The following is a 24,370-nucleotide window of genomic DNA, read 5'->3' on the forward strand; positions in this document are numbered from 1 at the left end:
AAAACAGGACGGAGCTGAGCACTGGAATGCTGAGGAGGTCATTCACTCAGCTTAATAGGCTCGTGTTCAGCTCCATCTTTTTATCCTTGTACTCTATGAGTAACTTGGCATGATTCATAGTTTAATTCATAGATTAAAATAATCTTTTCTCTTGGTGCAGCCCCTCAGTTTATGCTCTTTCTTCTGATCGGCTGCATAAAAACAAAAGCTGGGATCGATGGGTGGTTGGTCGCTCTAAGATGACCACGTCAGGGCAATCTTCCTATGATTTGTACTTAACAGGTCTGCTTTAAGAAACTCCTCCAACACAAGGAATTTAAACCTTTGCAGTGCCGACCACTTCCTCATCCCTCCATGCTTCCTGTGGCAGTGCTACCTGCCTCCCTGCATGTGTCAGCAGCAGGCTAAAGCACACATAGTTTGAATCCAGCTACGCTATCAAAAGGCACACGCAATCAATAACAGCTATCCCACCCCTACACCCCACTCTCTCTCACACAGTCACACACCCCAACACACATGTACACAACAGTGCTGTCTGTAAGGTGCTGAAGCAGCGTGCAGGCATACACAAGAATCAGCTATTTACATTATTAATACCAGTAGGGAGAGGTGTGTGTGTGTGTGTGTGTGTGTGTGTGTGTGTGTGTGTGTGTGTGTGTGTGTGTGTGTGTGTGTGTGTGTGTGTGTGTGTGTGGGTGAGTACTTTGTCCTGAGGTCGACAGACAGACAGACAGACAGACACACGCCTGCAGGGCCTCACGATGATTGTCGTCCTCTACACAGATAAAAACAGGCCTGTGATTGACGCCTGCTTCGCCAAAACAGAAGAATTTTTGAGTCACTGCTTATGAACACAAGTGGTCTAACCATGTGTCCCCAGCAGAGCCTTTCACGGCAACACTTGAGCTCACACTGTGTAAGATAAGGACATGATAATGACTGTTGACTGGAAACTGTGCACATCTTAAAATCACAACACAGCGGATGAATAAGATGATGCAAACATAAAGACTTTACTTGGGCATGGCGCCCATTTGGCTACATATTTTAGCTTTTTAAATTTTTATTTATTTATTTACCATTTTTGCTTTTTGCTTCGTGCTTGGCAGGCATCCTGCCCTCAAACACCAGCTCCACTCTCTTGGAGTTAACGGACTTTAAACAAAGAACAAACCTATTCATATACACAATAAAATCTTGAAGAACTTCTGAGAAGTAAAAGCTAATTTTGCTTTCAAAGGTAAAAGTAGTGAAATTCCTTCACTGGCGTTTACTCAAGTGTTACCACGAAGCAGCGGGGAAAACCATCAACCAGCGACACACAGTGTCCATGGCTGAGCACATGGTGTTTTGCAGTGGTATGCTACGGTGCACTTGCTCCTAAATTTGATACTGCACATAGGTCTGCAAGTCCTCCACACATTGAAGTTAATTTTTACATCAGGAAGACGTGCAGGAAGTAGAAAGTGACCTTAAGTGCTCATCACTTTGTGCACAAGTCAATGATTTCCTCAAATGAAAGGAAAGAAAACAGAGAAAATGTTGGCCCAGACAGATATTAGGAAAAATCTAATTTTTGGAGGTTTGTCCCTTTTTAGGCCCCACATGGCTCTGACGGAGAAAACAAACATTTTCTGTCTTTCATATGGACTGGATGCAGTGATGCTACTCCCACGTGTTAGGTCAAGAGGAAGTGATGTCAGAGGTTTTCATAATGACACTCGCGCGCACTTCATGTGTGTGAGTGCCTGGCGTGGACACGAGAGAGTTCTGGTTGTAGGTCGGCGTCCAGCCATCGGTGTGGTAGCTGATGAGCGGGGAAGGGTCTCGTGTGCTCGTCACCTTGAAGTTGGGCTTGGTTGTACTGACAAACGTCGCCATGCCAGGAAGAGAACACGGGGGAATCCTGAGAACTGATGTGCTGTAGTCCCGCCTCCAGGCAGCACCGATACCCTGGAAGACAAAAGAAGAAGGTGATGTAGAAATATGATGATAATTTTTTGGAGATTTAAGAAATAATGTAAAAGGCAAACACCTACAACGCTCTATATTACAAGTTTGTCTGTGAAGGTTCTCAGTCACCCAGGTCATCGTAGTCTAAGGAGCTTGCAAAGAAAAGCATCTGGACTTCTGTAAGTTGCTTGAACACGTTTCACCTCTAATCCCAGAAGCTTCTTCAGTTGGAACGTCAAATTGTGGAGAGTCCCAGATTTAAGCCCTGTGGGAGTGGCCTCCCTAGAGGGACATGGGCCCCCTAATGATCTTCTACCTAATCACACAAGCCAAAAAGGAAATCACATGACAGGGTGGAGCTAGGTTTCACAGCAGGTTCACCTGAAACCATGGCCCATTGTGACCTCCACCCGTTTTCACACCTTGGTTCGTGTGATTAGGTGGAGGATCAATAGGGGGTCCATGTTCCTCTTGGTGGGACACTCCCACAGGCCTTAAATCTGGGACTCTTCCACCATTTGACCAATTTAAAGAAGTCCAGAGGCTTTTCTTTCCAAGCTCCTTAGCCTGCTTTACATGTCACACATTCATATAATATCGGGGCTGCTGTAGCTGAGGAGACAGAGCAGGTCATCTAACAGCTGGAAGGTTGGTGGTTTGATCCCTGGCTCCTCCAGCTTGCATGTCAGAGTATTCTTGGGCAAGATACTGAACCCCAAGTTGCTATTTGATGCGAGTGTGAATGTTTGATAGAAAGCACTTAGACCTAGTAAGAAGGGCTGAAGTAGAGTACCATTTATCAAACAGCACTCTATTGTATGCACTTGCTGTGCCTCACATAAATTACAATTAGCACTTAACCTGACATGCATGTTTTTGGGCTGTGGGAACAAGCCGGAATACCTGCTGCAAACCCACAGAAAGGCTCGAGTTGGGATTTGAACCACGAGCCTCATTGTTGTGAGGTGACATTGCTAATACCAACGCTTCCTGCTGTATTTATTGCTACAAAGGTTAAACATGAAACCATTGAAAATGTGACCTGTCTGGGAGTGTGTGCGTATGATTACGCATGCACATGACAAGTAAGACATATGGACTGTGTGGCTGTCACGTACAGGCCTGCAAACAGGTGATTTTACGAAGCCTGTTATAAATAATGTGTTTGGTTCTCAAAGGAGCATAAATTTGTTTCGTGTGATTAGAAAATAAACCTTAAGCCTTGTGACAGAAATCTGCTGGTTTGGTTTAGTTATTAATCTTTTACTGTTATTTTTTCTTTATTTGTTTTTGTTCTGTTTTATTCTTTAACTGTCTGACTTTATATAAAAAGGTTCCATATTATTGTGAGCCAAAACACATGTGTAGGTATTTGTGTGTGTGTGTGTGTGTGTGTGTGTGTGTGTGTGTGTGTGTGTGTGTAGATTAGACTACAAAAGACAGCTTCATATCAAACTGTTAATATTTGAAAGCAGTAGTTCCTGACAAGACCCTCCCTTTTCTCACTCTCACTTAACATTACAGGAACATTACGCGCACACACACACACACACACACACACACACACACACACACACACACACACACACATAACAGGACTCTTGTGGTCTGGTAGGCAAACTTCACCTGGAGCTTTAAACTCAAAGCGGTGCTCAGAGAAGTAGCCACACGTGCACACACACAATCACACGCCTTGTTCAAGCCGTACGGTTGAAACAGGTAAAAACCTGTTTATCTGAAAATCAGACCGGTTAATGATTCAGTTATTACTCTCTCCCCTGTACGTATAATCAGATACTAACCTCTTTGATGTTTTCTGTATCACTTTCTGTGTCGCTGCCTGTTCAAAAAGAGACATGCACACAACTATTACTCCCTCTTACGTCACACACATCAAAGGGAAAAACATGCAGAAAAATTACGTTCAGTTAAAACCATGATTTACAGCAGAAAACCAAACTGACTACGCCAGCATCCGCCAGTACTGTTCTCAAGAAAACAAGGGATACATGAATGACGTCCATTTGCACCCTGACTCATAAAGTAATGGTGCAATTTAAGAAACACGAGAAAGAAATAAGAAGCAGAAAAAGGAAGATGAAGACTCTGATAGTCCACTACAAACTGAAAGAGGCAGCTCTGCCTGAACGACTGACTGGGGGAAGAAAAAACGATAGCTACACATACACAGAAAAGAGGGTGCTGATGAAATGAGTAATGGCAAATCAGTGAGGCTCAAGTACAATAACCTCACAGCCCCACACATAATAATCACAGTTAGAGATCTGTTTAACAGGAGCAGGTTTTCCTCCTCTCTACAGCTGGATGAGCAGCTTTGCCTTGTTAGTTCTCTACAGGTAGGGCGTAGGAAAGATGCTGGTGGATGTTGAAACCTAAGACAGTGCTCTGACTGGTATCAGCAGGTCATCAGGTCACCAGGTCACAGTTTCGATATTTCACAAGTTGATGGAGGCACAGAGCAAGTGTCATTTAAAGAGAGAGAAAAAACAACTGATCTGATCTTGACACCAAGATAATGCCACCGCTCTTCACTCTACAGAGCGTGCTCTGTGTCTGCATTCGTAGCGCTGCTCTAAAAAAGGTTACTATGTGGTCAAAGCTCCTTTGAATAACTACACAGCGGACACTCCTACGAGCCTGCTCCACCCTAACTAACGTATTTATGTTTCTCCTTGTAACAAAATGTGGCGAGGTGCAGTTGTGTTGTCTTACCGCCGCACATAGACACAGGAGAGATCTGCAGCGGGTACGGGTGGGAGGAGCTAACAGTCTGCTCCTCATTCTCAGTGGTCACCTCGATTGTTTGACAGACAAACGGCAGCTGCTCACTGGTGATCACATGGTCTTCAGCTTGACTGTGGATCACTGAGGATGGACAGAGAAGAGTCAGGATGAGTGGGTTCATAATCCTTTGTATCTGTAACGACCTTATATGTGAGTAAAGTACACCAATGTCTCCTCTCCAAGCACTTGTCTTAGTGAAAAGTTGTAGTTGGTGTGACGACAATCAAACTTTAAAAAGTTAAATGATACTGAGTGGAGAAAGGGAGGGTTTCGTCATTGCATAATGTGCGTGTTCACGCTTCTTGTATTTCTCCTTCTGATGCAACACCCTCAGGCCTGCCACTGTGTTACAAACCTGACTCATCTGCTTAGTCATTGTAAGCACAGGTCAAAAGCAAACAGGTAGCACATACACACAAATGGGATAAAGGTAATGGAAAAAAAGAGAGACGGTGGTGTGATACCTGACACACTGTCTGTCACTGTCAGCTCCACTGACTCCATCTTGATTGTTTCATGTTTGGTGTAGTCAACAGGTCCAGCATCAGCTTCAAGAAGACTGTTGTCTGGAGATGGAGAGCTGACCTTCTGGTTTCAAGAAGGAAAAACGATTTTTAAATGATGAACGATCAAAGTCTAAAGACACTTTATTTCCATAACAAAGAGCTGACGTCAGTAATCAAAATAAGCGGTAAGACAACACGCCAAACACCTGACCATACAGCAGAGAAAGAAGAAAAAACAATAAGCAAAGACATACAACTGATTAAAAAAAACTATATATAAAGTTAATGCTACAGTGGGCACATTTTTAAGCATTAAATGGTTTTTTGCTCGTGTCTAAACAGAAAATAAGCCTTTCCCTGACTTTCAGCTATCTCACACTGACTGCTGTTTGAAAGATGCTGGATGGGTTTTCCGCTACAGTCCCAGAGTGCCTTGCCTCTGCTCCCAGCATTAACAGTGAGATTAGAAATGGAGTCACAGTTAAACAGACAAGCTCCACACAACAGTTAGTAAACAATTTGTCCACATCAGTGGTTATACTAATGTTAGCCAGAAGAAAGCCAGTTGTATCTACTGAAACTAGTCAAGAAAATCATATCATGTCATCATGTTGCAGGTTTCCCAGCACTGCCATTGGCAAAAATACATTGAATGGAAAAGCTTATCTGATCAGCTAACTTGATCCAAAATACAAACTTGCATCACACTGAGTATGTGGTACTGGCTGCTCTGTCATGCATATGTTGGCTTCATTGTCATTTGTGGTGGGAAAAAGGACCATCAACACAATGCTGAGTACAGTTGAGTGTTTTAAACACTGTCTGCAGAGTTTGAGTCTATAAAGGAGATATCTACATCACATCTATTCATACACATCAGAAATCCCAAAGGTTGTACCAGGAATATAATAACTTTAATAAACTCTAACTGCCTTGAGCCAGCAAAGAGATGATATGTGTACTTTAAAAAATGAAGGGATTTATAAACAGCTTTGTTAGAAACGAGCTGCCCTGACAGAGAGCATACTCAGACACAGCCTGATATCTGCATCAATTCTGCTATAAAAACACATTTTGCCAAAATATACTGAGCTAACCAACCCCACCACATTAAACAAGTGCACGGCTTCCTTTTTTTTCTTATTCAAATTTCCTGTTCCAAAGCAAACAGCTTGACCCTGTGATGTCCTGCTATATCTGATTTTTTTTACTCCTATTTCTAAGCTCGTTCTTTCAGAAAGTGAGAATAAAAATGCCTGAACAGATTTTCTTAAAAATGTTTTTCTCCAAGTAAAGCTTCAAGATCCACCTATTCATCAGTGCGATACAAGCAGCAGTTACCGGTCGGACTTCTGACAGGCAGAACAGAATTCCGGTGAGTGTGTGGTACCCCACCTTTTTTTCCTGGTAAATTTCTCTGTCATGTGTGGAACTGAGCAACAGTTGATTGTTCAAAGTAAGATAAAATGGCAGGTCGCCAGCTCAAAGGCTGCGTGTCATTTCCAGAAGTGTTTTCTTTGCCTTGGCAGGAAAAAGCGCTCACAACACTTCTTAGTAAACCATTTCTGTCATACCAAACGTGTTACCAAACCAGCCAGGAGGAAAAGCTGCTTATCAGCTGCAGGTTAAAGTTTGAAATAACTAAGTGAATCCTGAAGAAACATGATTGTTCTAACATGCTGCTGGTCGCCAGCACTGCTCCAGGATCTCTATCTTTGCTGTTTCATTCCTCTACATCCTACTGTAGCATTGATGTGATCTCCATCCCGTACGTTTATCTACCTCTTTATTTCCTTTGGACTTTCTCTCCTTGTCTGCCTTCTTCTTTCCTAGAAAAAAAAAGAAAAAAAAACATTCAACTGAGTTTCCAGTAACCTCAAACAACAAAAATGAGGAAACAATTGAGTTTCGAGGCAGAATGATAAAACTGAAAGAATTTATGACGACAGCAGCAGCACTCACCTTTCTTGGCATTTCTCTCTGAGGAGGAGAGCATCTTATAAACTCTGAAGGCATTGGTTCCCTTTTTGATGCTTTTGTCCTTTACCTCCTCGATGTCTGGCAGGCTGTTCATGGCACAGCGAAAATTAGCCTTCCATGTCTTTGGATCAGGACGGTCTACACCTGGCTGGTATTTACCTGATTCAGACACAAGAAGGAAAAAAATCACTAATTTGTCTTTTTGTGGTGGATTTCAGAGAACAGCTTCATCACTATGGAGGCGATCATTTCTCAGCTAACCAGTGTTACCAGTATGCATACTGACTCTTGTTGACTCTATAATATTAGCTACAAAGACTCTACTTGGTTAGTTTTTGCTGTTTAATTTTACAGCAGCTGGTATTATGTGACATGTTCACTTCAAGTCAGATCATAGTGAAAAAACAAGGAAAATATATTTCTTTGTCTTATTACATAAACTCATTTAATATGATACAATTAGACCATTTATTGGTCAAACTAACTATTGCAATCAAGTACAGGCACCACCAACAAGACTGCAGCTGCTTTTAGCTCGATCTGTAATAAAGTAGCATTTCTCTCAGTGGAAAAATTAACCTGAAATATTTAAACAATGTAACAATTTCCCTAATATTATCCACCAATGAGGTCATGTGACTGGTTTGCTTTGTTTGTTAGCAGGATTACTCCGAGGTGAGGGTTTACGCAGCTTAGCAGTGATTAACGTTTGATCTGGATCTGGGAATTTTTAGAGGGGTTCTTTACCACCAAGGAGCAAAAGTTGGACATTTTACATCATATGTTCTCACATACCAACCAAACTGAAATGTAAAAAGCGATTGGGAGACATCATCTGACAGTCTTCAAACGTCCTTCTAGCAAAGATTACACAGATTATGTTTTCTCATTTACTGCTGTAGCAAAGCAGTGGGGATTACCCTTACACAGACATTGTGTGCTTCCTAACAAAGTTACCTGAGAGCAGGTACTCAAGCTGTTCAGCACAGAGCCAGCACACGTGGTGTTTACATCAGGTGAAAAATATGGAGTCAAACAAATGCAAAAGGATCTCATTATTTTAGGGACGGTAAACAAACAAGAATTTCCTGATGTTACTGTTCTCCGTTTAAGTGAAGCTCAACTTGGATCCTTTTTGAATGTTACTGACTGGGGTTAGCAACGAAGAGGAACACTACTCCCAGTGATATCGAAATGAGGCATTTTATAAATCAAAACTCTCTGAACTTAGTCACAGAAGTGTTTCAGTGTGTAGCAGGCATGAAAATCAGAACCGCTAAAAAGGAGAAGCAGCAGCAGAGGCTGCAGTTAAATCTGTGCAATACCCGTGTGTATGGCCCATCTCATGAAGAGCGGAGCATCTTTCTCCAGGTCCCAGCCATGACGGGCAGCGTGCATCCAAGGAATCTGGAAGATCCTCTTCTCCTACAAACAATTTACATTGTTTACATCATCTTGAATTTCAGAGTGTGTGTGTGTGTGTGTGTGTGTGTGTGTGTGTGTGTGTGTGTGTGTGAGACAACACTCACTTTGTTAAGCCATTTCAGCCCTGGAATCTGACAGGATTCGATTTGTTCCTGTAGCCAGGGTCTCATCCTCATTCGTTCTACTGGCATTGCGGTCTGTGAAGTCACACACACAGAAACGTTATTATGAATGTGTGAGCACTGGTATTGATACTGGGATTCAAAGATGTTTTTTTACACATAGCATAGTGTAGCAACTTTAAAAAAAATAACAGAAATGCTGTAATACGTGATCTGCCGTGATGCTCACTGTGCAAGAACACTTAAAAAAATCTTGTTTCACACAGGATGAACGGAGCGGCTGCACCGAGCCAACGACAAACAAGAACGATTCTGAACCATGAATCACCCAGAGCTACTCAAGTAGAGCTGGAAATTAGCATAGCAGCCCCCCACTGATGTTTTTTCCCCATTCATAGTCATCATTTCAGAGTGAGGTGTGGAACACAGTTGAATCAGATCTGTGTGTGCTTGTAAAGATAAAACTCTTGGCCAGGCTCTTTAATGTGTTCGCAAAGAACAGCAGCCATAAAACACGATTCATAAATAAAAATGTCAGCTCATGTTTGTAGCTCTACACTCAGCCTCACACTGTTCCAGAGAACGACACCTGAAATGAAACAACAATGGACCAAGAGGAAAAAATGAACACAGAGCTCATAACCGTCCCAGAAAACTTTAGCCCACCCATGTCGCTACATTTGATTTAAGGGCAGAGTGATGATCTCTGCACACAAACCTGATCAAAGTCCAGTCAGGCAGACACTCCCTGCCAGCGCAGTGCTTCCCCAACAGGTTAAACAAGGTGAAACAGCACAGCATCAAATCCAAAATATCCCACTAGGCTGAGCCTTTCAGCTGTCTCTGTCTTTCAGAGTCTGCTCAGTGAAAGCTCACAATATCACTACAGAAAACACAAGCTGAAAAAGATACAAGGAGTGCAGCACAAATGGCACACATGGGCAAAACACAGGGCCCACGTCCCAATTCAACACAGCCCCTGGTGCCCAAAAATGAAAACTAAACAACCCACGCAAATATCAATAAGAGACAGCTTTGTGTCACCAAATCTCAACGCAAATGACTTCAGCAAACACAAACTGATATTTCACCTTTAAAGTCCTATCAGCGCACTAAGCTCTCAGTGGTTTGCACACCTGAAGCATCTTTGACTTGCTCACTGTTAACAACCCAGTCAAGCTGCCATCAGGTGCAGGGCAAACGCTCCTACAAGCAGATCCAAGTATGCTGCGGGTGCTTCAGTTACTGCTGACCTGAGATCAGTTACACCTGTGCATGCAGCATTCAAAAACAGACTCAAAACCTTTTTTGTTTGCACAGGCTTACACTTGTTTACTTTAAAGCACTGTAATCCTACATGTTTTTATCTTATACATGAAGCACATTAAGTTTACATATGATAAAATGTGCCATTGCTGTTTAACTCAGATGCAACAGGGGGCGCTGCACCGATCACTGTGCAAACAAACTGTGCTGTGCGCTTCAAAAGCAGACTTTGCTGGTCTTGGAAAGACAGACAACCGTCTCAGGTGTTCCCAGCAGACTACATGACACACAGCATCAGTTAGAAATCATTCACACAGGTTACTTACAGTCACACTAGCGACTCAGGACAAGAAATTTATTTATTTATTCACAGATAAGACAGCTCATTAGTTCATATATAGTAAAAACGACCCAGGTATCTCTTCATCCTGATTTATCACCCAAGTTCTGACCGCAGCTTACTTCACACGTTAAAAGCAGCACGCTCACATTCACAAATACGAGCATTTGTTTGTTCTTAAATTACGTCTGTGGATATTAATATTTTATTAATATTTTCATCATTCACAGACATGCAGTTTAACTACAGATATACTTGTAAAAACTTACAGTTTTATTTCAGAGTATGTGACGCTGACAGAAGACATTTTCTAACAGAAAGACAATTGAAGGGAAAAAAAGACCCAGATCTATTTTAACGCATTCGCCAAATTCACTTAACTCAGCACTATGTCATGTTTCCGCTCCGTTTTTCAGAGAGACAGACTGCATCTAAGTCCTCTGAGAGAACAGCACATGTGTGAATACATTTCAATAAGCAGATGTTTAATAGGTGGAAGGGGGAATCATCACAGCGGGACTTTAGGGTTAAATGAATGCGGTTAAACCGTTGACGCAAACTATACTGATTTCTGACCAACATGTCATCACAGTGCGTGGCACTATGTGTGCTTTCTTCTGTTTTTTACTAATTGCACAATGAGGAACATTTGCTGCTGATAATGCGGAAAAATTGGATCAAGAAGAGTTGAAATATGTATTTACACTGTGTACATAACGGTGTCTACACAAATATAGTCCAACTGTACATTTAAAAATATAACATTCAATATTATAACATCAATACTACTTTTTAAATTATTAATAGTATTACTATTATTATTTCTTCAGTGTATAGCACATTTATTTTTATACTGCTAAACATGGTAAGTTACCTGTCACGGAGTGCAGACAATATAACACTTGTAGTGTTTTCAGTGTAAATAACACGCACTAAGACCTGAATACTGTTCACGGCTCAGTCCCGCTGCTACTCACATTATAACACGGTAAATACACACAGTTACAAACAGATAAACACTGTACACTTCAAAGAGCGGGAGGATGCTAGCAAATATTAACAATTCCAGGTAAACAGCCACATCAGCGCTGACTTTCCAACGTTAGTAACGTGTTTGTTCTGGAGTCGAGTCTGCTTTAGCAGCAGGGGTCAAGTCAGAAGTTTATCGCGCCCTGTGTGTCTACCGCCTGCCACCGAGCTGACCCAAAACAACGAAGTCAAAAGTGAAAATAAATCCCATACCGAGTCATGAAACGCGGAGACAAACTGCAGAACTACTTTCACTTGAGCTAGGGATCCGTCATGTCGCCCTGTAGGAAGTCAGTGTGGCCAGGGGAGCGCAAGGCAGCGACGTTAATATGCGGAAATAAGATGTTACCTGTTAGATTTGGACGGCCTCGGGCTCCACAGTCCCGCTGTCGGAATAAGAAGAGCAGCCAAAGCCGGACAGATTAACGTGTTCGAGGTTTTAAGTGGAAAAGGGAAAGTGTGGTCGTCGTTTATTTCTGTTTCTGCATTCAGACCGAAAGCAAAACAACGGCCGCTTCGGGAAGTGGGGGCCAGAGCTGGAAATCCCCCTCCTGCTCTCGTGCTCTCGCTTTGGGTCGGTCTCGAGCGTCGTGAAGTCTCGCGTGCGCTCGCACACGCCAAAGCGAAGATGGCTCACTCCGTTGTGTTTTGGGGTTTTTAATTATCTTTTTTTACCATTCACCTTGCCACGCCACTGCAAAACACCAACATTAAATCACTGCACGACTAGGCTACATATACATAGCTCAGTGACTAGTACCTGAATACATGTCCTGGCTAACTGTAGCAAATACGTGTTTAAATGTGCAAGCAGGTGAAACACGACGGAAATGACTCCCCCTCCCCCCAAATCGTTTATTCTTAGGACATAGACGATCTTTGAGCTGAATTTCATTTTCACTTCCTCTGTGTCTCTCTCCCTTCGTCGCCCCCACAGCTCCTCTTCTTTCTCCGCCACTGCAACTGGAAACGAAACTAGAAACTTCTCACAATTGTGTGTGTGTTTAAGGGGTTGGCAGCAGCACACCTGCCGTTGTGTGGAAAGGACACGTTTGTAATGTTTCTCCTCTAAGTGTGTAGCTGTGGCCCAGAGTCAAGCTGCAGTTTAGAGTAGTGCACGCAGTGATTCCGTTCATTCTTTCAAAAGAAGAATCGAAACTGAGCTGTGCAGTTTCACATGAAAATGTCTGCAAGCTAGCAGCAGATCGACAGATTCCCAACACAGCAGCATGTATGCATGACATGTGTCTGTTTTTAATGGAAACTCTGAAGATAAGGCTTCCACTGGCACACTCACACGTACTGAATTTCCCCATTCGTTTATGATTGTTACATTTGGTGTTATTTGTTCTGCCGGTGAGTCACTCCGCACACTGTTTCTGTTTACAGCAAAGAGAAAACAGCTTTGTCAAAATCTGGGAATGGAAAACGTGATGTCTGCGAAGCTCCAACCTCCACACTCGATCCTCAACAAATGGAAAGTGTGTGCCAGCTCTCCACGGGGTCAGGGTTATCTCTGTGACACACACAGCTGAGCCCGGGGAGGGGTCTGACAAACCTATCCAAGGAGTTTGTATTTCACAGCAGTGGGCCCCGGACAGAAGCTGCCTTCTACGCAGAATACAGACGGTTAAAAAGAAAAACGGAAGAATTAGAAAAAGAAGAAGAAGAAGCTGACAACTGTCTAAACAGAAAGTCTTATTTCTTTTCTCGTTTTCAAATTAGCACTTCCACATGGTCGGTGCATCAAGGGTTAAACTGGGCCACAGTTTCAGTTCCTGAAACCTGCTGAGTCATTAAAGGCCTCTGAGAACCACGTTAGTTGTTCCTCTGGCCTCCTCTAGTGGCTGCATGTTCACACCGTTGGTTCAAAATACAAAACATCTGGCCTGCCATATGGTCAGCTCTATGAGTGTGTGGACTGCTGCTTCTGCACGCCACCAGAGTGGACTTTAAGTCAAACAAAGAAGATGTGACTGAAGTGCGGACCTTCAGCTTCAATTCAAGGATTTTAACACATGTATTGAATTAAATGTTTTACACATAACCTCCCATTTTCAAAGGCTCAGAAAGAACTGATGATTCAAAGTGTTGAACCTGAGTTTGGTAGATGTTCACTGGAACTCTCAATATGAGGTCCAAAAACATGCCATTGTTAGGCCGACAAAACATAAACCTACGACAGACAGCGAAAACGTGCGGAGCGCGCAGAAAATACAGATGGAAACTGTCGCAACACTGTTAAGGGGTTTTTTTTTCACTTTAATACAAACATACATCCAACACTAAAACACTAAAATCAATGAAAGTATCACTAATCTAAGTGCCAATTGTGCAAATGGGTTTAGTCACATTTAAATCACTATCATCCTGCTTTGCATCAGCTGCAGCACAGCACCAGACTTTGCATTTGGTCAAGGAGAACAAAGATGATTGAGGTTCAACCATGTAAATCTAGACGGGGAAGTAAAAGTCTTTGGTCAACATAGAGACGATACAGGGGATCTGCTTATTGCAACCAAAGCCAGGCAGGTTGCTGGAGGACTCGAAGTAGCGTGAAACACCGTAGTTGACTCGCGTCATGATCTGCATCAGATCCAGCTTCCCACTGTAGCGCTCCAACATCTCACACAACATCAGTATGAACCAGGAGCCGTAGGTTGTGTTTCTCCATGAGTAGTATCCTGCAGGACGACTGACAGTGTTAGCGCTCTTAGAAAACACAACGAGGAGGCGATCGTTCACTATAATACACAATCCTGACACTAATAGTAGCTGGACTGGTGACTGATACAAAACACTGATCTATGGGAGGGCATCTGTTTAGTTCAGCTGTGTGTTTATTATTACTACCATGGTACTCAATTTAATTTAATATCATTTTATGCAGTAAGATATCGATAGAACTGATACCGGGGCTGGTATTGGATCAATACTAGCCCAATACGCTCAATGCTTTAGTTTGTCTGTCCCCTGTAAGTTGCTCCCATTCATCAGAAAGGAGACATGTGGAAGCAATGCTCCTCTCATGCAGGCACACTTTGCTCCGCCCCTCCTCCCTGCTCTACTGCATTCCGATCTCCTGCGGTCATGTGACTCAGCAGCATCAAGCAGAGCCATGTAGGTTGCAGTGAGTGAGAAAGCAACACATTGTTTAGAGGTAAGTTACGGTTGTTAGTCATTGTGGCAGAGGTGTGGCCTCTGGCCTGCTGCAGGGGAGGGACAACACAGTGAGCTCACAGGAAGGCGTGGTTGAAACACAGGTGTGCTGGCTCAGTTCTTTTTCAGTGACAGCAGAGCAGAAAAACGTGTGTGTGGCAGCAGCCTTGGAGTGACCGTTTCCAGCATGCAGAGCACCAAAGCAACAGAATCTACTGCCATAGACAATAAACAGAATAAACTGACAACGCTGTGTGTGTGTGTGGTCCTTGCCACAGTCATCTTAGCTGTTACTTTAGCCGACTGATCACCTAAAGGCTGTATTAAGACATTTAATTATATATCCAGCCCAGTCAAATCAGTTAGCTAAATGATGGTACTGGAGCAGAAAAAAATATACCTCAAAAATGAACCATGAAAGATGTCTGAGTATAATGAAGAGTTGTATTTTATTCATACAACAAATTAAAAACAGATATTCCAGAGTCAAAATCCACGAAAAGCTAAACTAGTTATTGTAAAAAAAAAAATCACAGAGGTTTAGTGGTCACTAAAGTGTGTCCAGAAATGTTAAATTGATGATGATTTATGTCATAGATCACGACACTCTGCTGTCCTGCATCAGTTGCCTTTTCAAGTTAAAAGTGTCTATATTTGGCACGTCTGTCTGTTTCTGAACTCAGAGTTTTCAGAGTTGTGTTTAATTTTTGGGTTTTTATTTCCATTCTTTCTTCAGGTCGTCTGGTTCTTGATATTGTTTCTGTCTGTTTTCATTGGGTTTTTTCATTAGTATCCTGTTCCTCTTTTCTTCTTAGTTAGAGTTTGTTCTTTTATTGTTATTCATCCCATAACGTTCTTGTATCCACATCTCCCTGTTTCAGTGGCTTGTTTTCATTTCCTCTCTTATTTTGGTAGTCATTGTCTCCTGTGTTTTGCATTTAGTTTGACATCTCTTGTGTCATTATCCTAATAGTTTCCCCCTTTTTTTCTCCCACATGTTTGAGGCATATATTTTAATGTCCCATTTCTGTATGTGGGCTACATCCTGAGCTTAAAGCATTGATCTTATCGCAGTAAGCGTGTAAATCCCTGTCTCTCCTGTGTTCTTTAGCAAAGTGTCTATGTTTTACCTGCCATTTCTTATCTTTTAATTTTTTGGAGATCAAGTATTATTTGCACTTTTTTTGGTCTTTTTCATGGACTTTGCCATCAGTTCAAATAAAGCTCACCTTTTCCCACTGCCTTCCATGTGAGTCCACCCTTTAGCCAAAATGTGATGTAGCCTATTAAGATAACAGAAAACACTGTTTGTACCTGGAGCGGTGGAATAGGCGTATAAGAAGTCGGCCTCCACAGGAATCTTCTCAGACGTCTGCTCGTCTCCTACACTGTCGGTCTCAATGACTCCCTCATCCAGGTTTGTACCACGGCATGCCTGAAAAGGAAGGAGAAGCAGATATTATCAAAGCCCTTCTTGAAGCTCCACTTGGCAAACATCTTGAAACATCTGTATAAACATCTGTATAAAGTCACCAGTCAAATTTGATAAAAGCAGCTTGTATGTACTTTTTCAAAAGCTCCATACATCCATTCATTTTCTGTCACTTATCCATCTCTGTGTCGCAGGTACACTAATCCAAGCAGAGATGGCCAGACCTCCCCTACCCAGCTGACTGCTCCAGGTGAGGTGGCTGGGAATAAGCTAGGCGTAACTACCTGAATGTTTCTGGTGGATGGAGGATGTAATGTACAGCTAGACATCCAGTTTTTTGCAAGTATTTTAAATCTTAGCACCAAAAGCATTCAGGTTGTCACAGTCAAGCAGGCGTGTACATCCGTGTGTTTAAAAGTTGTTATAACTTTCCAGAATGGACTAAACCAAAAACAGAATTTCAGGAAAAAACTGTGTCTGTCATCCTCCTGAATACTGAGGAAAACAAGCATCTTTCAGTTGAACTCATTTTGACCAATACAGAAAACAAAATGAGTCGGCTGGGTCTCAGGACTCATGTTGAAGTAGAGCTGGGTGTAATACCAATGCGTACCACAAGATGGTGCAGTGACACAGTGTAACATTATTAAGAGGAACTTGTCATTTAGAAGGAAGACTGGCAAAAGGCTACGCCTCCTGAGGAAATGGGGATAACTGCTCTCTAGTATTTGGTATTAGCTGCACCTGTTTTACGGTGGCATCAACTGTAGAAAGGGAACATAGTCTAAATGTTGTAACATGTAGTAATTAGCTTTTTCTCATTGAAAGTGAGTTTAGACTCCTTATCAAAGTTCCAAAGCAAATTACGATCAATGGAAATATTTTACAACTTGATCAAATACAAATGAAAACATGACTGTATTCACAGAAGTGTAGCACACTGGCATAATTAACTAACCTGAATGAAGAAGAGCTTTGGCTTCCCCACCAGACCCGCACAGTAGTCTCCTCTGAAGCACTTTGCCAGGGTATCGAACCTTTCGGGGCCATCGGTGCCGTAAATCACACCCTCATCTCCATGACTAAGCAGCACACACACGAATGATGCATTGTTCTTGTGGTCCTCTTTGGATGCTGGAAACACAGCAGAGTAGATGGGAAACAATATGAGTTATTAGTCCAGTTGTTTTAAAGAGTGCTACTAAAATAGGTTTAGGTTTTTAGGGACTTCATATTTCTGCAGTACATGTACGCTGTTGGAGCTCCTGCCTATTAAAGCTCACACTCCCAAACAGTCCAGTCTGCTTTTATTTGTTAGTTAGCATGGCCCTCTAACAACTGCTAGCAGAAACACAAAGCTTTGGTCAATTAGGAGGGCGCAGGTGGCTTGTTAACTCACTTTGTTAACTCACTTTTACAGCCACGTGAAAAAGAATGAACACCATTCTCAGTTCTAACATTTTGCATATCAAGTTAAAAATGATTTAAGATAAGGTAAGAAACTTGGACAGGGTGATAAGATCCAGGCTGGAAATCTGAAGACAGCAGGTTAAAGTCAGTTATGGCGTTTAACAGGAAGCTGGTTGAGCAGCACAGACGTGGGATTGATTTATTCCTGAGTACGGGCCACATGTCTCTGGAGCAGGGTGGGGAGGGTGTAGCTGACTGAGCCGAGGGGCAGCTGAGTGTAATGAACTCAGGTGCTTGGGCAGTGGCAACACACAAACAGCCTCTGATTAACTCATAATTGGTTGTGAGATCTTGCGTCATGGTGTTGGGGTTAACACTTTGTAACCTTGTACATACAAAACATCCCTGATTCAAGAGGAGACACACACACAGGTTTGTGTACTCACTGTCCTGCTCCCAGTATATGTGAGGGTCGTGTCAGGAAGGCCATCCAGCATAAAGCTGTGCTCAGCCATCATGTGGATCCATCCTCTGGACTGATCCACTTAGAAATAAAGAGCAGCTCAAAGTACCCCTCTCTGTTCCTGAGGATTTACTTCAGTTTGTGTTCTTGCACAAATTTTCACTTACAGCCAGGGGTCAGCCAGGGGTCAGCCTTGGAGTGGATCTATTTTTACCCTGTAACACGCCCATTTCACTAAATTCCAGGGTTCCACCAGGAGATGGCGCTCTCTTCCAAAAAACTTGGACTTGGACAGTTAGCTATAGATGACCTTCTCAGCATTATTATAGGGTCTTTACCTTATAATATAAAGCACGTTGAGGCCACAGTTTAGATTCAATACTGAATAAATAAAACTGAAATTCACATTCTTTTGAAAGCTTTCATTGTAAATGTATAGTTTGACCACTCAGACTTTTTGAGGCAGGACTGAGCAAACAGAAGCAACCTCATGGTGTCTTCCCAAAAACGGGACATTAGAGGACTACAAAAAAGAAGCAGTCTATCCTGACATGTGAATTCCATACGTTTAAGATTTTCCTGCTTGATATTCAGTTTTCGTTGTTTCTGTTAACACCGACAATTTGAAATAAAATAAACAGGCGTGTTGTCAGATCGTTGCACCAACTTCTTCTTTTTAAAGGAATTACTGTTAAGTTACTCTGTAAGTTACACTCTGTGATAAATTCAACATGATGTCACAAAATTTGCAGATGTATTAACAACAGTTTTCGTAACATACTCTGGACCGCATACTTTTAAAAACGGATTTTAACAGTAAAATAAAAATCGAAAACTCTTTTGTGATTCATTTTATTAAAGGTCAAAACACACCGATGGCACTAAGAAGGCTTCACAGACAGGCAGAGACGGGCTTTGCTGCTTATCTCTTCGATCATTAAGAGGCGATGATATTCAAACGAAGCGCGGCCGCTGAATTATGAGCGCTAAAATGAGAAAAGCAAAAGTCCCTCATTTGAACTTTGTCATAAAGTTTGAAGGGGAAAAAAGAAAATGATTGTTTTTGTAACAGAGTTCTGTAAATACTTTCTGTCTCTGAATCCTGGAATAGCGTTTACATGTGTTCGAATCACAGCCGGCATCGAGCGGATATTTGTGTTTGGCCTTCTGTTTGAACGATCAGCTATGTGTGATTGATTTGATGCTCTGCCTCTCTGACCTGTCTGTAAATGCTGGCCTTAAAGTTACTGCAGCGATTTATCAGAGATGTGCAGAGCGCTGGCGGTTAACGCAGCAATTTACTGCATTTTAAAATGATGCAATTCTCAAATTATTATTAAAACTACAGTTAAGTCATCTATGTAATATATTTAAAGTGTTTATTTATTCATTCATCGTCAGACGGTTCCTGCAGTTTCGCATAAATTCTGCATGGTTTATTCCCTACAGTCAGGTTTAGGGTCACATGATGATGATGAAGCTTTGACTGAACAATCACAAGAAACCATTTAGGAAAGAAATTAAACAGATATAAATCCTGAATAATTTAAACTGCATAGTTTAAAAAAATCGTAATCTTCAGGTGTTGAGAGTGCTGTTTCTATAGTTGCTCATTAACATCAGGTCTTTTTAAAACCTGGTCAAAATTAAGTTTTTCCACATCTATCTATCTAAATTTATATGACTGCACATACACCTGCTGTTGCATTTGGAGTGTCTCTTTCACAGTGCAAAAAGAGTAAACGAGCATTAAACTGAATCACAAACATGATCCAGCTGCAGACAGTATCAGCTGACAAACTGACTTCAGCATAACGGCACGGGGAGGATCGTTCTCCACACACACACGTAAACATGAATGAGCCAAAACTCTTCTTACCATCTAGCATTAGTTTCTTCATCTGCGCCGCAGTCTGGTTATGGTGCACTTTGACCTTGTAGCCCAGCTTACTGAAGGTGTTCTCAACATTGGCAGCATCAACATCTGTGCCATCACGAGTGCTCATCCCTGCAGAGACACACCAGCGAAAAGGCAGCGCGCTGTAAACATCAGCGTCTTCAGTGTATTTTCAAAGAGGACGTGTATCCTGACTTCACCCTGACTGTGACACTTTGGACTGATAACACTGAGCCTGATCTTTGTAGCAATGACACAAACTCCAGTTTCTTTTTGTCTTTTTAATCAAGTGTTTCTTTAAACTGTCACAGCACGATTCCTCTCCGCTGTAACTCCATGAAAGACAGCAGTAGTCAATCACAGTGGTGACTATGGCAACAGGAAGGCCCAGGCAGAGGCCAAATCTATTAGTGTGTGAGTCAGTGTGGCCCGAGCGGCAGGATGGACCCACTGTTACCTATTGTTGGGTGGAAGTTCTTGTTGTTGATAACCAAACAGGTGCCGATGCATGGGTAGTCCATCTTGTAGCGGTAAGAGTCAGAGGCTTCTGGTCTGCTGCTGTTCGTTTCCTTGGTCTTACCCTTTCCTGCATTTGCTTGTTTCCTGAAAGTGTACACACAAACAATGTGATTACCCTTCACTGAAGAACTTAAGAACTTGTTTAGCGGGCATCATACTTAGAAGAACATTTTAACAACTGTGCAGATACATATTGTAGATAAATATCTTTGTTTAGGTCAGGTGTTACTACAATGCCAAAATTGTTTCCAGGAGTCAGGCAATGCTCAGAAAAATTAGAAAAACAACACTTAGTAAGTTAAATGATGAAATGAAAGGTTAATGACAGGAAAATTAGAAAAAGTGCAGCTTGTTTGGAAGAAGAAAGCCTCTTCTCTCTAAAAAGAACACGGTAGCAGGGTTTCACATATCTGGAGAAAACCAAAAAGAGCACCTCATGCTGACTGAGGGGGATGATTTGGGCTTGGTTTGCAGATACAGGACCTGTGCACCAAGCAGACAGGCGTTGAGTCAATCATCAACTCCTCTGCATAGCAAATTATTCTAAAATGAACTGTGAGGCCATCTGCCTAATAGCTAAAGCTAAGGCTCATATGATCCTGATGGCACCGGCAAATCTAGAACAGAAAGGCTGAAAAAGCAAAGAATCAACGTGCTGCAATCACCCGAAGTCCTGTAACGAGACCCGAAGAGAGCTGTGCATAAATAAATGCCTGCAAAGTCTCAATGAACTGAGGCAATGTAGCAAAGAAGAGCGAGCCAAAATTGTGATGAACTGATAAGGACATCACTGTAGAGGAATATTTGCTTATACAGAAAACAATTACTTCAAGCTTGTGTGGCTAAACGTGGTTCTGCAAGCTGCTGAATCATTGGGTGTGCATGTTTTTCACAGACTGTACAGCATCCTGCAGAAACTTTATGTTTCATATGACTGTACGCGGAGTCAGACAGTGAGCAGTAATGCACAATAGTTACCACAATTTGAAGAGGCTGGCATCCACCATGTCCCCCTCCCTCTGCGTGTCACCATCAGCCATGTTCCTGTGCACAGAACAGAGAAAGAAGTCACCACAGAAAGAGGACAAAACACCCTGTGACTCCTAACAGTCTAACAGAGCACGCCAAACTGTGCAAGGTCAAACTAGGAAGTTGCTCACATGAATATTAATTGTTTGGTTCAATGCAGTTTATATTGTTGGGTGCATGGAGGCACAGCCTGACATGAAGCAGATTCTGATGTATCCACACAAAAAAGCGGAAGCTAAACCAAACTTAAGATGTAGCTCATAGCGAAACAAAAACCATATACACCCATTTTATAGTACAAAGGACAAAATGAATCTCTCTATTTCATTACAAACAAAATCTAAAGTTCAATGTTAAACTCTCATTTTGTTCCCGGACAATATCAGGATATGAGTTTGATAAATTACCCCAACACTGGGATGAGGTGCGTAAAATGTAACTGCAGACAAAAACTACAAACCTAACATACGACAACTGTGCATTAAATTGTTACTACAGCTAATGTTACACAGTAATAAAGACGAGTGAACAAAGTCCTAAAATTGATATCCCCACGCTGCTTTTTTAAACAGTTTCATTTTAGTTACAGCTCCGTCAGAAAAACATATAAGTGAAACAAAACGGCTCACAGGAGTAAAAACCAATAAAGTGGAACATACCTAAATAAACGTACCCTGTAACGAGACAGTAGAAAACAGTAGAATGCGCTTTTATGACATCTGTGACATAAATAACGTCAAACAGGAAATCTCTCACTTAAGACCTGAGACGGTCCGGACGCCGTCCCAGTGTGGGCGGGAGAAGACAACGTCACTTTTTAAAAATCCAACTTTATTAAGAACAACAAGACATCGTCAATCTTTATATCGGGAAATTTCATTTACATAAATGTAAATTTCAAAACTCAACCCCATCATTTAATTTGTTTTGATTGAAATTGAATATTACTTAAACTCTCTTAAATTAATAAAAAAAAAAAAAAAAAGGTTTATCATTGATTGAAATTCATTCAGAAGCTTTTAACAAACGAGCTGTCATAATTACAACTTTCAAGTACAAAGTTGTTATGAAGTCTGTCACATCCCTCTTTTTTCCTTTCCTTTATTTATTTACCCTTCTTATTTCATTGTACTGTTTATTGTTACTCTTATTTGCCCTGGATATCTACTGTACAAACTGAACTGGAATGACTGACTGTTCAGTTTATAATTTCAGTTCGAAAAAAAAAAACGAGAACAACAAGACGAAACATCAGGCTGGCAAGAACACAGAAGGAGTAGAGAAGATGCAAGTTAGTATACCATAGAGACAAAGCGCCCGGGGTCTCTACTCGTTCAGACACATTATAGGAGTATATTCAAATGTTTAAAAAGGCGACACGTTGTTATTCTTGTTGCCCATTACTGAGAAAATATATATACAAAAGTAATTGAATGAAATTTTGCTTACTACAGGAGAACTTGGATTTATGAATATAGAATTTGGACAGTATAAGAAGCAGGTTCGTAACATAAACGTGACAACTGAGTTTAGTGTCAATATCCGTGTAACCAAACTATTCCAACATAAGGAGAAACGAGGCTAAAATAACTTCCTTTACTTTGTTGGTCAAAAAGAATTCTTGTGGTCAAAACTATATTTGTGCCAGCAGATATTTTCCACAGAGCCGGACCAGTTTGGTCGAAAAGAGGGTAGAAATGTGCAATCTCGAAGATACAGGTTCCTTTGTCCCGTTCTGCTTTTTAGAGGTTGGAAGAAAACAAGACTTGCAAATTTCAGCTCCAGAGACCCGAGGACGCAGAATGGGTTCTGTTTCCTGTTCAGAGGCGCGAAGTAACAACGTTACTAAAGTTCTGTGCTTAAAGGACCGCGCCATCAGTTTTTGAAAATATGATCAGTTTAGGGGAATTTTCTTAATTTTTTAAATTGCAGAGCAAAAGAAAATCAAAGCCAGTGAAAAAATAAAGATTCCATAAGGAGGTTGAAATTCTACATCCAATCAAATGTGAAAGTGTCTTTTATTGTGGCAAATTCAAAATTCAGTAATCATTTATCAAGACTGCTTTTTTTCATAAAATGACTTCAGTTATTTGTGAGGCTTGAACTTCTTTACTTGTCCCTTAAACATATTGATAATTTATCCCATGTAATTTTCCATAATGCTTTAGTTTAGACATTGCTGGTGCAACTTTGCTCTACATACGATCTCGGGTGTGTTTGTGGTAGCATTATGTTACAGGTTATATCCACACATATGCTTTTAAAGCAAATACTACTGAACCATCAGCTGACCTGAATTTTCTTCAAACGTTTCAAACCAGCTGTGTGAATGATTTGGTCAGTTGGATCAATGATCTTATTCCTGTGTGTAAAATTCAGAATAAAACAAGTGCAATTTTGACAGGTGATATTAAAGTTTCCTCTGTGAGAGATACGGCATGTAAACAGTTGAGTCAGGTTGAGGTCTGGACTTTGGGCCATTGCAACACAATGAAGTGTCAAACCTACAGCATTGTGTACACCTCCAGGACATTGCGGCGTGCAGCTCGGATCTCAGCTGACCCTTCTCACCCTGGACACAGTCTGTTTGACCTGCTCCCCTCAGGCAGGAGGCTCCGGTCCATCCGCACCAGAACCTCTCGCCATAAGAACAGTTTCTTCCCCTCTGCTGTTGGACACATGAACAATAACCATATGACTGTCCCCGCCACTAACACATGACCCTACGCTGTGTTCACTGTATCATTCCATGTTTGGCACTGATCACCACCTGCACTCATGTATATATCTTTCAACGTAGCACTCTTAATTCTTACTCTCATGTATATATCTCATGTATATCTCATGCACATATCTTTCCACGTAGCACTTTTAATTCTTATCCCTACTTTTATTTTTTCCATGTCTATTTAAGTGTTATTTATGACACCATGTTTGCACTGAAGCACCGCAGCAATTTCCTAATGTTGTAAACCTGCTCAACATTTGGCAATAAACCCCATTCTGATTCTGATTCTGATCACATGACAAAA

At 41.6% G+C, this 24,370-nt stretch overlaps 2 protein-coding genes across 5 annotated transcripts; both read right to left on the reverse strand.

Annotated features, from left to right (window-relative positions):
- Positions 1 to 612: 612 nt before the first annotated feature.
- Positions 613 to 12,013, reverse strand: irf2b (interferon regulatory factor 2b). 3 transcript variants are annotated; one of them, XM_085419092.1, is made up of 9 exons: positions 11,779 to 12,013; positions 8,777 to 8,869; positions 8,573 to 8,672; positions 7,230 to 7,406; positions 7,050 to 7,096; positions 5,226 to 5,346; positions 4,690 to 4,842; positions 3,759 to 3,796; positions 613 to 1,956 (listed from the first exon to the last, which is right to left on the reverse strand). In XM_085419092.1, the coding sequence occupies exons 2-9, from the start codon at positions 8,861 to 8,863 to the stop codon at positions 1,687 to 1,689; spliced, it is 993 nt and encodes a 330-aa protein (XP_085275218.1). In that variant the 5' UTR covers positions 8,864 to 8,869; positions 11,779 to 12,013; the 3' UTR covers positions 613 to 1,686. The 3 variants fall into 3 exon arrangements, with proteins under 3 accessions (XP_085275218.1, XP_085275202.1, XP_085275210.1); XM_085419076.1 differs by having other exon boundaries at positions 5,226 to 5,349; positions 11,779 to 12,010; XM_085419084.1 differs by lacking the exon at positions 11,779 to 12,013 and adding an exon at positions 11,643 to 11,751 and having other exon boundaries at positions 5,226 to 5,349.
- Positions 12,014 to 13,656: 1,643 nt separating this feature from the next.
- Positions 13,657 to 22,124, reverse strand: LOC146677193 (caspase-3-like). 2 transcript variants are annotated; one of them, XM_085419107.1, is made up of 7 exons: positions 21,998 to 22,124; positions 21,288 to 21,353; positions 20,248 to 20,393; positions 19,773 to 19,901; positions 16,979 to 17,154; positions 15,903 to 16,023; positions 13,657 to 14,113 (listed from the first exon to the last, which is right to left on the reverse strand). In XM_085419107.1, the coding sequence occupies exons 2-7, from the start codon at positions 21,347 to 21,349 to the stop codon at positions 13,884 to 13,886; spliced, it is 864 nt and encodes a 287-aa protein (XP_085275233.1). In that variant the 5' UTR covers positions 21,350 to 21,353; positions 21,998 to 22,124; the 3' UTR covers positions 13,657 to 13,883. The 2 variants fall into 2 exon arrangements, with proteins under 2 accessions (XP_085275233.1, XP_085275240.1); XM_085419114.1 differs by having other exon boundaries at positions 22,012 to 22,103.
- Positions 22,125 to 24,370: the final 2,246 nt, after the last annotated feature.

Source organism: Rhamphochromis longiceps, linkage group LG2, assembly GCF_057381845.1.
Source record: "Rhamphochromis longiceps isolate RC_006_pf linkage group LG2, R_longiceps_female_GT1.1, whole genome shotgun sequence".
NCBI classification, from domain to species: Eukaryota; Metazoa; Chordata; class Actinopteri; order Cichliformes; family Cichlidae; genus Rhamphochromis; species Rhamphochromis longiceps.

Bases quoted from the DNA above. Each gene is read 5' to 3' on its own strand.
- irf2b (XM_085419076.1), bottom strand. From the start codon at position 8,863: ATGCCAGTAGAACGAATGAGGATGAGACCCTGGCTACAGGAACAAATC. The intron at 5,350-7,049 runs GTAGATAAACGT...TCTTGAAACCAG, and splicing joins AGTCCAAAGGAAATAAAGAG to AAGGTCAGCTCTCCATCTCC. The intron at 4,843-5,225 runs GTATCACACCAC...GTCCATCCTCAG, and splicing joins AGTGACAGACAGTGTGTCAG to TGATCCACAGTCAAGCTGAA.
- LOC146677193 (XM_085419107.1), bottom strand. From the start codon at position 21,349: ATGGCTGATGGTGACACGCAGAGGGAGGGGGACATGGTGGATGCCAGC. The intron at 19,902-20,247 runs GTAACAGTGGGT...GTGTCTCTGCAG, and splicing joins GAACTTCCACCCAACAATAG to GGATGAGCACTCGTGATGGC. The intron at 16,024-16,978 runs GTTAGTTAATTA...CTTCCTTTTCAG, and splicing joins CAAAGCTCTTCTTCATTCAG to GCATGCCGTGGTACAAACCT.